At 33.8% G+C, this 14,771-nt stretch overlaps 1 protein-coding gene across 10 annotated transcripts in view; it reads left to right on the top strand.

Moving 5' to 3' along the window:
- TASP1 (taspase 1) overlaps positions 1 to 14,771 on the top strand; it is a 307,910-nt gene that overhangs the window by 52,090 nt on the left and 241,049 nt on the right. For all 10 annotated transcript variants that reach the window (XR_005782143.1, XR_005782144.1, XM_040447716.1 and 7 more), the window contains one exon: positions 4,692 to 4,776. Coding sequence is in view for 8 of the 10 variants with exons in the window: in XM_040447716.1 (XP_040303650.1) it covers positions 4,692 to 4,776 (85 nt within the window). In the remaining 2 variants the exon portion in view is untranslated. The remainder of the gene's footprint in view (positions 1 to 4,691; positions 4,777 to 14,771) is intronic.

Raw genomic sequence — 14,771 nt, 5'->3', positions numbered from 1 at the left:
AAATCAACTTGTCAACGTCTACAGTAAAACCTTGCTGGAATTTTGATTGGTATTGCATGGAAAGTATGGAACATTTGTGGAGAACTGATGTCTTAACAGTATTGAATATTCCATCCCACAAACATAGAATATGTATTTTTACATAAATATTGCTCATTTTTTTCTCAGCAATGTTTTATTTTCAGTATAAATTCCATGTATATGTTTTATTAGGTTTATTCTAGATACTTAGTTTTTTGATGCTATTATAAAGTACGTATATTTTAAATATTGATATCTAATTGTTTTATTGTATTTAGAAATACAATTGAGTTTTGTATATTGGCTTTGAATTCACTGTCCTTGATAAATTCACTTATTAATTTGAAAAAGTTTGAAAAAATAAGTCCCCATGAAATTTTATATACATAATTACCTATGACTCATGTAATTTTGCTTTTTTCTTTCCAATATATATGTAAACTTTTTATTTTTTTCTTACATTATTATACTGGCTGTGACATCCAGTGCAATGCTGAATATAAGTAGTGATAATGTATATCCTTGCTTGATTCTTGATCTTAGAGATCAAGATCATTCTGTGTGCTCTGCTAGCTTTTGGATTGTTATAGATACTCTTTATCAGATTGAAGAAGTTCCTTTTTAATCTTAGTTTGCCAATAGTTTTTATTATAAATGGATATTGAAAATTATCATTAAGGGCTTTTCTGTATCTATTGAGATGAAGGTTTTTCCTCCTTATATTGTTAAATATGATGAAATTTGTGATTGATTTTTGAATATTCCCTTCATGGCATAAAATCTTGGTCGTGTTTTTATCTTTTTATATTCTGCTGGATTCAAGTTGTTGATATTTAATATTTTGACATCTATGTTCATGTATGTGTAAAAATTGGTTTCAATTTTCCTTTCTTGTAATATTATTTTAAGGTTTTAGAATCATGTTATGGCTGGCCTCATAAAATGAATTGAAGATTTTTTTTCACTCCCTTTGATATAGTTTATGCATGATTGGAATGATTTCTTCTGAGAATTTATTAGTTATTCTAAATTAGTGGAGTTTGAAGGAAGTTTTAAAAAATGGGATTCAATTTCTTTAATAGTTATAAGATTATATTTTCTTTTTCTTGTGTGTGTTTTCAAGGAATTTGTCTTTTTCATATGAGTTGTCAAATGTATTTGCCTAAAGACTTTATTAGTTTTCTTTTTGATTTCTAGTTTAATTTCACTGTGGCCAGAGAACATCTTCTGTATGATTCCATTCCCTTGAAACGTTTTGAGACTTGCTCTATGGCCCAGTTTATGGTGTGTTTTGATAAACACTCCACGTGAACTTTATTTTTTTAATAAAGTTTATTTATTTATTTTGAAAGAGAGAAAGAGAAGTGGGTAGGGGCAGAGAGAGAATCCCAAGTAGGCCCTGTGCTATTAGCGCAGAGCCCAATGCAGGGCTTGAACTCACAAACTGTGAGATCATGACCTGAGCCAAAACCAAGTCAGACACTTAACCGACTGAGCTACCCAGGAGCCCCATTCCATGTGAAGTTTAGAAGAGTATGTATTTTGTAGTTGTTAGGTGTGTGTTCTATATGTGTCAACTAGGTCAATTTGGTTATTCACTTCTTCCAATCTTCTATATCCTTTCTGATTCGTGTGGTAGGTAAGAAAGGGTATATCAATTAATTTTAATTTTAATTTCTTTTATTATGATATTTTATTGGGATTTAATGAAATTTCGTATATTAATAGCCATTAGCGGTTCTTTGTGAACTGACTGTTCCATATCTCTTGTGGTTTGCCTTTTAACTTTATTTATAATGTGCTTTATTATATTGGAATTTAAAATTTTTATTTGTCAAGGCTTTACTTGTTCTTTTGTGGCTTTTGTGTTTTGCATTTCTTAAGGTTTCTCTTATAATTATAAGTACAGTTAATCTATATTTTCTTCTAATACACTTATAATTTATTTTTCATTTACTTCTTTAAGAAATAACCAACAAATTGTCCCTATACAATTTGTTGAATAATAATAACAATAACAACTACCATTTATTGGGTGATTGTTGCATACTATGCATTGTTCTCCAGTAGCTTACGTATACTTAGTCACTTAGTTCTCACAATTACCTTTTGACATCAGTACTTTTATCCCCATTTCCCAGATAAGGAAACTGAAATACAAAAGAGGTTTAGTAATTTGTCCAAGGTTGCTGTATCAGTCTGGGTCTAACTAGGAGACAAACCACACAGTAGATAAAATAGAAGTTTAATATAAAGGATGACTAAACAGTGATAGGAGAGTAACTATATAAAGATGGAATGAAAACTCAAAATGTGTTCTAGGGCAGAGGGAGAATACCCAAGTAAGGATAGACTTGAAAGGAGATTCAGACATCAGTAAAGAAGGTATGGTTGCAGCTCACTGTGGGGCAGAGTAGTTGTTGGGTTACCCAGGCCACAGTCACTGTGAGACCAGGAACAATCCTGTGGGGCACATGTGAGCTCAAGCTGGTGGGCAGATACACAGGGGTCAGAAAACTATGGGAACTGAACCTCTGTTGCACAGGATAAAGATTGGGCTTTTGGCTCACGAGGCAGTGTTCCCCATAGGACACTTTGCTGTTTGTGCTTGTGAGGCTGAGAAGGTGTGTGACTTGAGCTGGGCACAGTCCTGTTCTTTCTGGGGCTGTCAGCTATGCTGTTGTAGTTTGAATCAGGAGCTGGGGAGAACATGTGGTGGCCAAATGCTGGAGAAAGCTGCACTCTGCAGGCCCTTAGCACTGGGGAATACCAAGTGGGCCAAATAGTGAAAAAGAACTGACATTCTGCAAGCCTGGCTAAGAAGGCACTGTTCCTTCTGCAGTATGTCTCCAGTGCCCTCTACTGATAAAGTTACCGGTGTGCCAGCTGGCAAAAGGAACACATTTAAAGGGTTCATATCTATTTCCACAGTTCAGGCAATGAAGGGAGAATCTGTAGTTGAGAAGTAATAGATTGATAGCCAGTACAGTTATAAAACAGTCTGACTCCCATCACTCTGTGTTCTTTCTACCTCTCACATAGAGTCTATCTTTTCATACTCATTTGAACTACTGTCTGTGTCATGGATTAAATGTCCAAATGCATGTGTGTCTGTGTCTGAATGGTAGCTTTATTCTATTCAATTGATGTATTTGTCTGTTTGTACCCAAATCACACTCTCTTAATTAAGAATAGATTTTAGTAGGAAATGGTATCTTGTAAGGTAAATATCTCTTCATTTTTTCCCAAAGTGTTCTCTTCCTGATGAGTTTAAGAGTCAGCTTGACATATATCATAGAAATCCTTTTGAAGTTTTGATGGAGAATTTGTTGATTTGAATTTATAACTTGATTTGACAATTATTAAAGTGTTTATGATATTGAATCATATACAGAGATGTAAAAAATTTTTTTTAATGTTTATTTAATTTTGAGAGACAGAGCAAGCATGAGTCAGGGAGGGACAGAGAGAGAGGGGGAAAGAGAATCCCAAGCAGGCTCCATGCTGTCAGCACAGAGCCTGATGCTGGGCTCAAACTTAAGAACCATGAGATCATGATCTGAGCTGAAATCAAGAGCTGGACGCTTAACTGACTGAGCCACCCAGGCACCCGTGCAGAGATATAGTTTAAGAGCTAGCACATGTTTTTGTTGTTTAGCTAAATGATTTTGTTTTGAGGCAATATAGTGACTTTAATTTGAGTTTTTATAGTCTCTTTATATCCCACTACTGATTTTTTTCTTTTTTTGGCATTAATGATATCCTGAGAGGCATCCATTGATTAGTGGTTAAGGGTATGGTCTCTGGCATTAGCTGCTTCTGTTAAAATCTTAACACTGTGATCTTGGGTGGGTAACTTAAACCTCTGTGCAAATATTTCCTCAGTAATCAGGTTTCGTAAGTATACTTATATGATAGAGTTGAGAGATCAATGAAATAACCTGATACATTTAAGGGTTTGGCAGTGAGCCTGGTATATATTAGATACTGAGTTACTATCACTATCTTCGGTCATCATCACATTGTCATATTTGTCATTGTCATTGTCATCATGGCACCGTTTTTCACACTAACACTTGCTGTCCTATCATCCCTTCCATATATACATCCTCTTCTCACTTTTCTTCACATTCTGTTTTCTGTTCTGGAAACAATCTGAACCATATTTTAGGTTACCAACCTGTATATACTTGACCTCTTTTCCCCACTCTTACCCAATTTGTAGAATATTCTCTTTATTCTATCTCTCCTGTAGGTGAGATTTAAAATTTTTGGCCATTAATTCCTCTTCCTATGTTTGTAATCATGTTTATGCTTTAGAGGAAATTCAATTTTTGGTAGTAGATGCCACACTTTCATTACTTTTTTTATTCTATTCTGAAATCTACTAACAAGAAACCTAATTTAAGTATATATTTCAAATTCAGTCTTTGCTGCTGTAGCACATGACAAAACTGAGAATGTATGTTTTATATTCTTTTCTTGCATCTACTAGGTATTCATATGTTTGTTGATTTTATCCTTATTGTTCATGATAATTGAGGGTTTTCATTAGTATGTATATAAGAGTTTTCTAAGATATTTTAAAGTTTTATTGAAACACCACAAAACTGAGTGGGAAACTTGAAGGCATTTTTCTGACTCCATTTTCTGCCAATTTTATTTTATAGGAATCAAGAACCCAGTCTCAGTTGCAAACAGACTCTTGTGTGAAGGGCAGAAGGGCAAGCTCTCCGCTGGCCGAATTCCTCCCTGGTAACAGCTTTGTTCTGCCTGACTTTCCCTGGGTCTTTGGTCTTTGGTGCATGCGGTGTTTGAAGGCTATTTTTATCCACAGAAGGCTGATGCTATTGGTTACACACCAGCAGTAGCTTGCCTTTGAGAGGAAGACACACTTTGTTCTGTAATCTTGGAACATTTTGTACTTGATAGAGCTTCAGATGGAATAGAATATTACAGATTAAAGCAGAAAAGAAATCAGAGTTAATTTTTGGTTTTGTAGTTGATTACAGAGATGTTTTTGCTGTTACTAAGTGCACAGTTGGGTCTTTTATTATGAAACTTTAAAAATTCAGAGTCCAAACTGATTTTAATTTTGAGATGATCTTAGACTAAAAGTACTTAATTTTTCTCTTCTGGAGAAACACACTGTGATGTTAAGATTAGTAAGATTACATCTTTTCCCCAACATTAACATACAGTTTTCATTAAAAAAAACTTTGAACTTGAAGTATTTATAAATGTAGAATGAACACGGTGAAAAGCCCTCATGAACCTGACACCTGGCTCCAATAATTACATTGTTTTTGCCCTTCATCTATTTCACTCATCTTTCTTTTTCCTTTTTGTAGTATTTTAGTTTTTATTTAAAGAATTTTTTAAAGTTTGTTTGTTTGTTTGTTTGTTTATTTATTTATTTTAAGCAGTCTCTACACCCAACATGGGGCTTGAAATCATGACCTCAAGATCAAGAGTCATATCCTCCTCTGACTGAGCCAGCCAGGTGCCCCTGTTCCTATAGTATTTTAAAGCAAATCCTTGACATCATATTTTTTACCCTTAAATAATTTTGTAAACTTCTCTGTTTGCAAAACAATCACTATCCTATTAGTATGCCTAATAATAGTAACAAATATGCTTCAATGCCATTGCATACTCAGTATATCTTCTGCATGCCTGGGTGTGTAGGTTATATTAATGTGTGTGTTGAAAATTGTGATATTACTGTACCACTTTATTTGACTGTTATAATTTGAAATCATAGAAAATAAATTGACATAGTTTTGAAAAATCTTGAAACTTTTTACCCAAATATACTCAAGTAATCCTTTTAATCATATACTTCTCAGGTGTGTTTAATTGTGATGCTAGAAAGGTCAATTATAAAAATTTTCAGAGAAATATAATTTTTAATATTTGTGTCTTCAACAAAACAAGGAGAAGGAGAAGCAGATGTGAAATTTTGAGATTGTTTATAATATGTCTGGTTGATACCAGTAAGTTTACTTTTATAAATCTGAAAGTAGGAAAAATGTTTAGAAAATTCTTAGACTTTTCTCATAATTTGTATAAAAACCGTGCTATTTTTTTAACTGGTATGAAGTCCACTAACCCAAAATTTACTAAGTTTTCTTTAATACATACACAGAGTCCTACTGGATAGGACTTATTTTGAGGGAAGTAGTAGATGTAAAGAGATTATCTCCGGATTCATATTCTCCTCAATGTTGATTTAAAATGTTCTGTTTTCTTTCACCCATATTTGCTACTGTACGTAAACTAGCATAATTAATTCTAAACCGATTAGAAGGCACATGTAGGGAGAAAACAACAATAAAGTTGTTTTAGTTGACAAGAAAAATAGCATAAACCTTGTGACAAGTATTTTACAGTTCATCTGCAAATCATCATAATCCCATTCCCCACACTACTCCTGGCATTTATCAAGTTGTTTCTTAAGTTTATATGGAGGAACAAGTGTACAACCATAGATAGCCAAGACATTTTGAAACAGACCAAAGAGTTGGACTTATCTAAAAGCTATCCTGATACCTCATAGTATTATCATAATTAAAACAGGAAACAGATTGACAGAGGTATAGGGATATATATAGAAAAAATCAGTAGGACTGAACTGGGAGTCCAGAAGCAGACCAAGTATGGAATTAAATTTAGTCTCTCCTAAATGTCATCTCAAAGTATTGTGGGGGAAAAAAGGATGGCATATTAAATAAATTGTGTTGGGACAATTGGCTACCTAGTGGATAAAAGTTAATTTAAATTCCTCTGTCATACCATTCAAAAAAAATAAAATTCAAACATGAGGTTAAAAAAGCTTAGTATAAAATTTTTTTAAGAAAAAAATGAGAGATTATGTTTATGACTACAGGGTAGCAAAGACCTTATTAAGATTAAAAATTAAGGCTAAAATATGGAAACATGACAAGTGAAAATGTCTAGTGTTATACAACTGAAGGTACTATGATCTGAATTAAAAGACATTATGGCCTTTGGAACTGAGGACAATTATTTGCAGTGTAAGTAGCAAAAACAAAAAAAATAGTAACCATGTTTAAGAACTATGAAATATTAAGACAAAGATAGCCTCAACTTTAAAAATTGGTAAGCAGTACAAATAGGCAGCTTATAGAAAATAAAATATTAATGGTATAAAAGTGCCCAACGATAATCAGGGAATTGTGAATTAAAATAAGAGGTATTTTCATGTTATTTAAAGTAGCAAAATTAATAAAGACGAATGTTATCCAGTGTTGTTGAGGTTATGGAAAAACAGGTTCTTTGTTCTACTAGTGGTAGGAACATAGATTGATATGGCCAGCTGAGAGACATTTTGTTATTATTTATTAATGTAAAAAATTGAAAATGCACATGCTATGTGCTCCAGCAATTCTGTCCTGGGACAGAACACCTTCACATGTACACAGGAGGGCTTCTATAGCACAAGAAGCATACAGCAACACTGCTTCTGGTGTATAAAATGTAAACAATCTAAATGTCCATCAATGGCTAAATAGACTGTTTTCTAGTCATATTTTGAATAATCTGCAGTATGGAAAGGGAGAAACATTTATATATAGTAAAAATGGATAGATCTGTATATTGTAAACAAATCAAATTGCTGTATGATATATTCAGTTTAACTTATGTTTTCTTAAAAAAATACAAAATAATGTGATGTTTATAAATAAGAATACCTGTTTCCTACCATCCAGTTTGGGAAATAAAATATTACAGAGTGATTTGAAGCTTCCTAGATGGATCCCTTTCTAATAACATCCTTATCCTTCCCATTGTCCCACACCCTTACCCTGATTTTGCTTCTGCTCCTGCTCCTATGTAACAGTTGTCTTGAATTTAAGCTTCTCTTATTCCCATGTATTCCTTCATAATATTGCAACATAAATGGTGCTCTAATTTTTTAAGGCTACATATATATATGTACATAGATGTACAAAGAAGGTCTGCAAAGGAGGTTACCAAAGTTACTGTGATTACCTCTGGGAAAAGAGGAAGGGAGGGAACAAGATGAAGCAATTGTCAAAGGGTACATGTGCAATATTTTTATATTTTACAAAGATAAAATACGTGGGAAAAAGTGATGGCCTTTATGGTATAGTGATGCTATACTTGTCTGGAACTAGTTGTCTTATTTTATCATGTATATAGTTCTTCAGCTTTGTTCTTTGTTTTCAGAATTGTTTTGACCATTTCAGGCATTTTGCATTTCCATATGAATTTTAGAATTAAGCTGCCAGTTTCTATAAATACCCTGCTCGAATTTTGATTAGGATTGCAACATATTCATTTATTAAAGTCTTCCTTAGCCTCTCTGAACAGTTTTATAGTTTTCACTGTACAGGTCTTGCAAAGCTTTTATGGAATTTATACTTCAGTATTTCATCCTTTTTTGATACCATGATAAATTATATAAATAATAAATGTTACTTTCCAATTATTCCTTGCCAATATAGAAATATGATTGATTTTATTACATTGATATTCTTTCCAGAGAATTTGATAAATTCATTTGTTCTGTAGTACTATTTTTATAGATTTGATAAGATTTTCTATATAGATAGTAATGTCTTCTGAGAATAAAGATTGTTTTACTTCTTCCCTGTTTTTCTAATCTGGGTTACTTTAATTTCCTTTTCTTTATTATAGTGGCTGGGACCTCCAATGCAATGTGGAATAGAAATGTGAGAGTGGGGGAAACAAAAGAAATGTGAGAGTGGGCATCTGTGCCTTGTTTGTGATCTTAGGGTAGAAGTGTTTGGTCTTTTACCCTTAAGTATGATGGTTACTGTAGGTTTGTCATAGATGTTCTTTATTATGCTGAGAAAGTTCCCTTCTTGGTGTTCTAAGAGTTTTTAATAGGAATGGGTGTTGTACTTCTTCAAATGCTTTTCTGCATCTATTAAGATGGTCTTACAGTTTTTCTTACTTGGTCAGTTAGTGATTGGTTGATTTTCAACTGTTAACAATGCATTCCTGGGATAAATTCCACTTGGTCATACTGTGTTATCCTTTTGATACATTGTTGGACCCAATTTGCTAAGATTTTGTAAAGAATTTTTACAATATATGAGATACATTGGTCCATTGTTTTTTTCTCTTGTCTTTGGATTGGGTTTATTTTGTTTCTTGGATATATAGGGATACATACTTTATCAAATTTGGAAAATTTTTGGCTATTATTTCCTCAGATATTTTTTCTGACTCCTCTTTCATCCTTCAGGACTCCAATTGCATGTGTATTTGAGCTCTTGTGGCCCTGCAGGTCACTGATAATTTATTTACTTTTTCCATTCATTTTTCTCGTTGTTTCATGTTGAATAACTTCCATTGCTGTTTTCAAGTTCACTAGTTATCTTTCTATAATATCTAATCGCTTGTTAATCCCATCTACTTTGTTTTTCATCTCTGACTTTTTAACATCTCCAGAAGTTTGATTTGCAGCTTTAGAAAATGTCTTCCATGTATCTACTTAACATGTTTAATCTTTCCTGTAGCTTCTTGAACATATGAATAGTTATAGTAACTTATAATATCTTTGTTTACTAATTTGCTATCATCTGTCATTTCTGAGTTGTTTTCAGTTGAATGATTTCTTTCATTATAGGTTGCATTTCCTTGCTTATTTGCATGCTTGGTAATTTTTTATTGCATTTGAGGCATTGTGAATTTTACTTTATTTGGTGCTGGATATTTTTATATTTTAATAAATATTCTTGAGTTTTATTCTAGGATATAGTTATTTAAAGACAGGTTCATCCTTTCAGGTCTTACCTTATACTTTGTTACATGTGACTAGAGAAGCATTTCGCCTTGAGCTAATTTTATTTTGCTATTTGGGCAAAACTCTTTTGAGTACTATAACAGATGTACCTAGAATGAGGTTTCTTACTTTGACTGATGGGAGCAGGAGCTGTTCCTGGCCTTTGTGAACTTGGGCTTGTTTGCTCTAAAATTTTTGTGGTAGTCTTTCCCGCACTTTGGGTGGTTTCTTATTACACATACACTCATCTCTACTTAGCTGAAGACTAGAGGGGACTCTGTAGATGTCCGAGTCCTTTTCTGTGCAGCTCTCTCCTCTCTGGTATTCTGCCCTGTGAACCCTGGCTGTCTGGGCTTCTTTGGATGCCCAGCTCTTTCTCTTCAACTGAGAAACTGCTGGGCTTTGCCTGAATTCCTCCTGGGCCATGGCCTGGAAACTCTCTAGGCAGTAAGCTGGGTCAGTCATAGGGTTTACCTTGTTTGTTTCCTTTCTCTCAAGATCACTGTCCTTATGTTGCCTACTAATGTCTGAAAACTATCATTTCCTGTATTTCTGATTTTTAAAATAATTTCTTCAGGTAAGGGTGTAAATTTGTTCTCTGTTATGCCATCTTGTCCAAAAGCAGAAATCTCTCATGTTCCTGAAAGTTCACCGTACACCTCTAGTAATTGAGAAAAAACCAAATTCTTTTGGTGTCCTAAATCAACAAAACCAACTTTATCATGTTTTTATTTTGAGTTTATTTTCATATGACCCTAATAACTCTAGTTATCTAATTAGTGTAATAATAACAGCTAACATTTATTGCATTTGTACACTATTTCAGGCAATGTTTTATGTGGTTTGCATGTATTGACTCATAAAAATTATACAGTGATTTATGAGGGTAAGACATTTTGCAGATAATGAAACTGGGTCCCATACTTGACCACTGTTAGTTAGGCTATTAGGAATTTATGGAGTCCTTCCATATCACATTAGAAGCAGCAGATTAGAAGTAAGGGTAGAATAGAATCCTTTTATAATAATGAGAAGTTACTATGTATACTCATGTAGTTATTTATTCATTTTTCAATTCATTCAGCAAATATTTATTGTTCATTTTCTCTATGCCAGGCATAGAGGTACAAAAACTATCAAAAGCAGATGGAAGACTTAGAAATCATGGTCCTCTGGTGTCATCTGTCACCACTCTATGGGGATAGCAAGACATTATATATAATGAATGTTTTTTTTTAGGAAGTCTTTAAATAAAAAGTTCATTGGGGCGCCTGGGTGGTTCAGTTGTTTGAGCGCCCAACTTCAGCTTGGGTCATGGTCTCGCAGGTTTTGAGTTTGAGCCCACGTCAGGCTCTGTGCTAACAAACAGCTCGGAGCCTGGAGCCTGCTTCAGATTCTGTATCTCTCTCTCTCTCCCTCCCCTGCTCATGCTCTGCCTCTCTCTGTCTCTCAAAAATAAATAAATGTTAAAAAAATTTAAAAAAATTAAATAAAAAGTTCATTTATCTGCATACCTTATTTTTTGGTTATAGCCACTAAGATATGTTGTATTGTTTAAGTAGTGGTGTTTGGTCAGATTAGTAGAGTATTTGATATTTTTATAAACTTGGTGGGCCAACCTTCATAAACTGTGTCACATTTACTCAAGTTTCTATATTTTATTTTATAGCTTGGATCTTTCTTCTTCCATTATGATAGGGTATAGCTTTGACAGGTATTATCATTTAGAACAAGGGATTGGCAAGCTGTGGCTTATGGGCCAAATCTGGTCTGCTGCTTGCTTTGTAAATAAAGTTTTATTGGGACACAGCCATACCCATTTGTGTATGTATTGTCTGTGGCTGCTTGTACACTCAAAGGCCAAATGGAATTGTTGCAAAAGAGACATTCTGGCCAGAAAACCGACCTATTTACTATCCCATCCTTTACACAAAAACTTTGCTGACTCCTAATATAGAAGTTATAATTTTTGGAAATTATGTTTCTTTTCATGAAAAAGGGAAAGCCTGACAAACATTGTTTTATGTTTAGTATAAATGAAACCTAAGGTGCTCATTTGACCCTAGGATTTTCTTCAGAGGCAAATTTGGCTTTTGGTACATTTTCTTAAAATACTATTTAAATACTATTTAATCTATCATATTTCATAAATTCATTCAAATTTGTACTACTTTTGTTGTGTGAATGTGAAAAGACAATTAAAAAAATCTAAAGATTTTTATTCAGAAAGTATAGATTTAGTTGGATAACAATAGTAGAAAAAATTTTCTAAGACAACCAGAGAAATGTGAACATTGCTGAAATATATTTTGATTCTAAAGATTGTTTATTTTTTATGTGTCAATTGCTTATGCTGAGGTTCTGTTTTTTAAAAATTCATATTTTAAATTAAAAAAATAAAAATTGAAATCAAATTAAAAATGGTTTCAAAGAGTTACGTGCTTATTGTTTAATTTGGTTGTTACATGTTATTTCCAAATACAGCAAGTTCTCCTTTATTTGCACTTTGTATATAAGCTTTTAATGATCAATAGCCATTAATTGTCTTTCATCAGTTTTATATATTTATGATGAACAAAGAAGCAACAGATAAAATAGATAGAAATCAGTTTTAAGTCCAAAGAAATAACTATCATTTTCTCCTATATCTTTCTTTTCCAGAATAATATATTTTGATTATTGGGATCCGTGAGCAATCTTGAGAGCTTTCTGAATCACGAAATGACACTTTTTAGGCTGATTATGGAGTCATGGTTCTCTGGAAATGGGTGGTTGCCAGCCATGAGATTGCAGTTCGCGTCTTGTATTTGCGCCCATAGCCCTTGCCTGGACCTTGACTGTGCTAGTGCTTGCTGCCGCAGCCAGAGGGCAGCTTGGAGGAGGTTTCATTCCCCCCACCCCAGGGCTGCTTCCAGTAGAGTGTTGCTGCTTTTTGTTTTACATCACCGTGAGACTTGTTTTAATGTAAATTACATTGGGTAAAACACAAGGAAAATACTGTCCCTTAAGGAATTTTGACCCCCTAGCTTATTATTACTTGTTTAATATCTTGCCAATGTTTGTTTAATGCTTAGTATGCTTTAGGCACTCTTGTAAATGCTTGGGTATGTCAATGAAAAAACAAAGATTCCCATTCTTACGAAGCTTACAGTTTATTTGAGGAAGATAGAAATAAATAATAGACATATAAATTATAAAGTGTATAGTATGTTAGAAGGTGAAAAAAATGTGAAAAGAATAGAATGACAGGGATTGAAAGTCCTAGGTAGGGGAATACAGTGTGTTGGGTACAGTTTTTTTTTTTTTTTTTTTTTTTTAGGTTTATTTATTTTGAGAGAGACTGAGTGTGAGTGGGAGAGGGGCAGAGAGAGGGAGAGAGAGAATCCCTAGCAGGCTCCATGCTGCCAGCGCAGAACCTGACATGGGGCTTGAACTCACAAAACTGTGAGATCATGACCTGAGCTGAAACCAAGAGTCAGAAGCTTAACCAACTGAGCCACCCAGGTACCTCATGTTGGGTACAGTTTAAATAGGCCTCCTCAAAGGAGACATTTGAGCATATGAGGGAATATGCCATTTGGGAAATAAGGAAGAGCCTAATAGAGGGAACATTCAGGGTGAATGCCTTGAGGCTGGAGGTTCCTTGACATGTTTGTGTTTTTATAGGAGGCTGGAGTAGGGTAAGCAAAGGGGCAAGGGGAGTAAGAGATGAGGTAAAGAGGGAGCAGAAAGGATCAGATCACTTGAGAGCTTGTAGATTCTTATGAAGACTCCAGTGTTTACACGAGAGTTCTCATGAGAGGTTTTACAAGTTTTGAGAGGAGGGATATAATTTTTGTCTGACTTGTGTTTTACAAGGATGTCAGTGGCCAGTGAGCATAGACTGGGACAGGGAGCAAAGCAAGGCAAGCATTAAAATATTGAGTCCATTGCAACAATCCAGGTAAGAGATGATGGTAGTTCAGAGAAAGGGGTTAGCAGGGGAGGTGGTGAGAAGTGGTCAGATTCCAGATATTTTACAAAGGTATATTCTATGGGATTTCCTAAACTTGATTGAGGCAAAATTTCCCTAAAAGCTTTCTCCTTGGGGAGTCATAAGACTGAGAAATTGGAATTGATACTGCATGTAATATTCTAGAAAATGAATTTTTGGCATGTTAGTATCATGTAGCTTTTCAGAATTTTAAAATTACTTCGAAAGCACTGTGCCATTCTGTGTGATGATTAACTACTAGACAGGTAGTTTTTGATAGTAGGAAAAGGTCATATATTCAGTGTTCTTATTCATAAGATGGCATCCAAATAGTCAACTTCCTATGAATAGTATAAAATGGCTAAGGTATTTTAAAAACTTGCATAGCAGCCAGTGGCAAGTTGGTTTAATTTAGAAGCAATGACTGTTTAAGAAATGAAAAATAAAACTAAGAATATTTTGTAAAATGCCATTGATTCCAGATACTGGGCTTGAACCCAAGATGAAATGGGCATGCTAAGAATACTAGATTCAGCTCCAAATTTCTGTTCTGATCACTTAATATGCTACTTTGGCATCTCTTTTACATCTTTGCATGGAGAGAAGTTATTTCTTATATCACATTCCTTTTCTGGAAGGAGGAAGTGCTAAAAATGCCATCAGGACAGCTTAACTCACATTCAAGTTTCTACTTCAGTTATTCTTCATTTGAACTTTACATGACAGCTTTTCTTTGCATTTTCTTTGCAGTGGTCTTCATTTGATACAAGAATAGGAGAAACTGTTCTCTATTTCAGAATCCTCTAGAATTTAAAAAAAAGATATAGAGGTTTGAAGAAGTAAAGTTGTTTATTATTGTTGGCTCTCTCTCCATATATTGGAAAACAGTTATTGGACTTAACCATTTAGTTTCTCAATAGAACTATTTGGACATTTCTTTTTTTTTTTTTTTTTTTTTTTTTTTTTTTTTTTTTTTTT

The sequence above is a fragment of the Herpailurus yagouaroundi genome, unplaced genomic scaffold (assembly GCF_014898765.1).
Source record: "Herpailurus yagouaroundi ecotype Mexico unplaced genomic scaffold, PumYag 196, whole genome shotgun sequence".
Classification (NCBI taxonomy): domain Eukaryota; kingdom Metazoa; phylum Chordata; class Mammalia; order Carnivora; family Felidae; genus Herpailurus; species Herpailurus yagouaroundi.
Note: the sequence above shows the minus strand (reverse complement) of the source record. Positions and strands in the feature narration are given on the sequence as shown.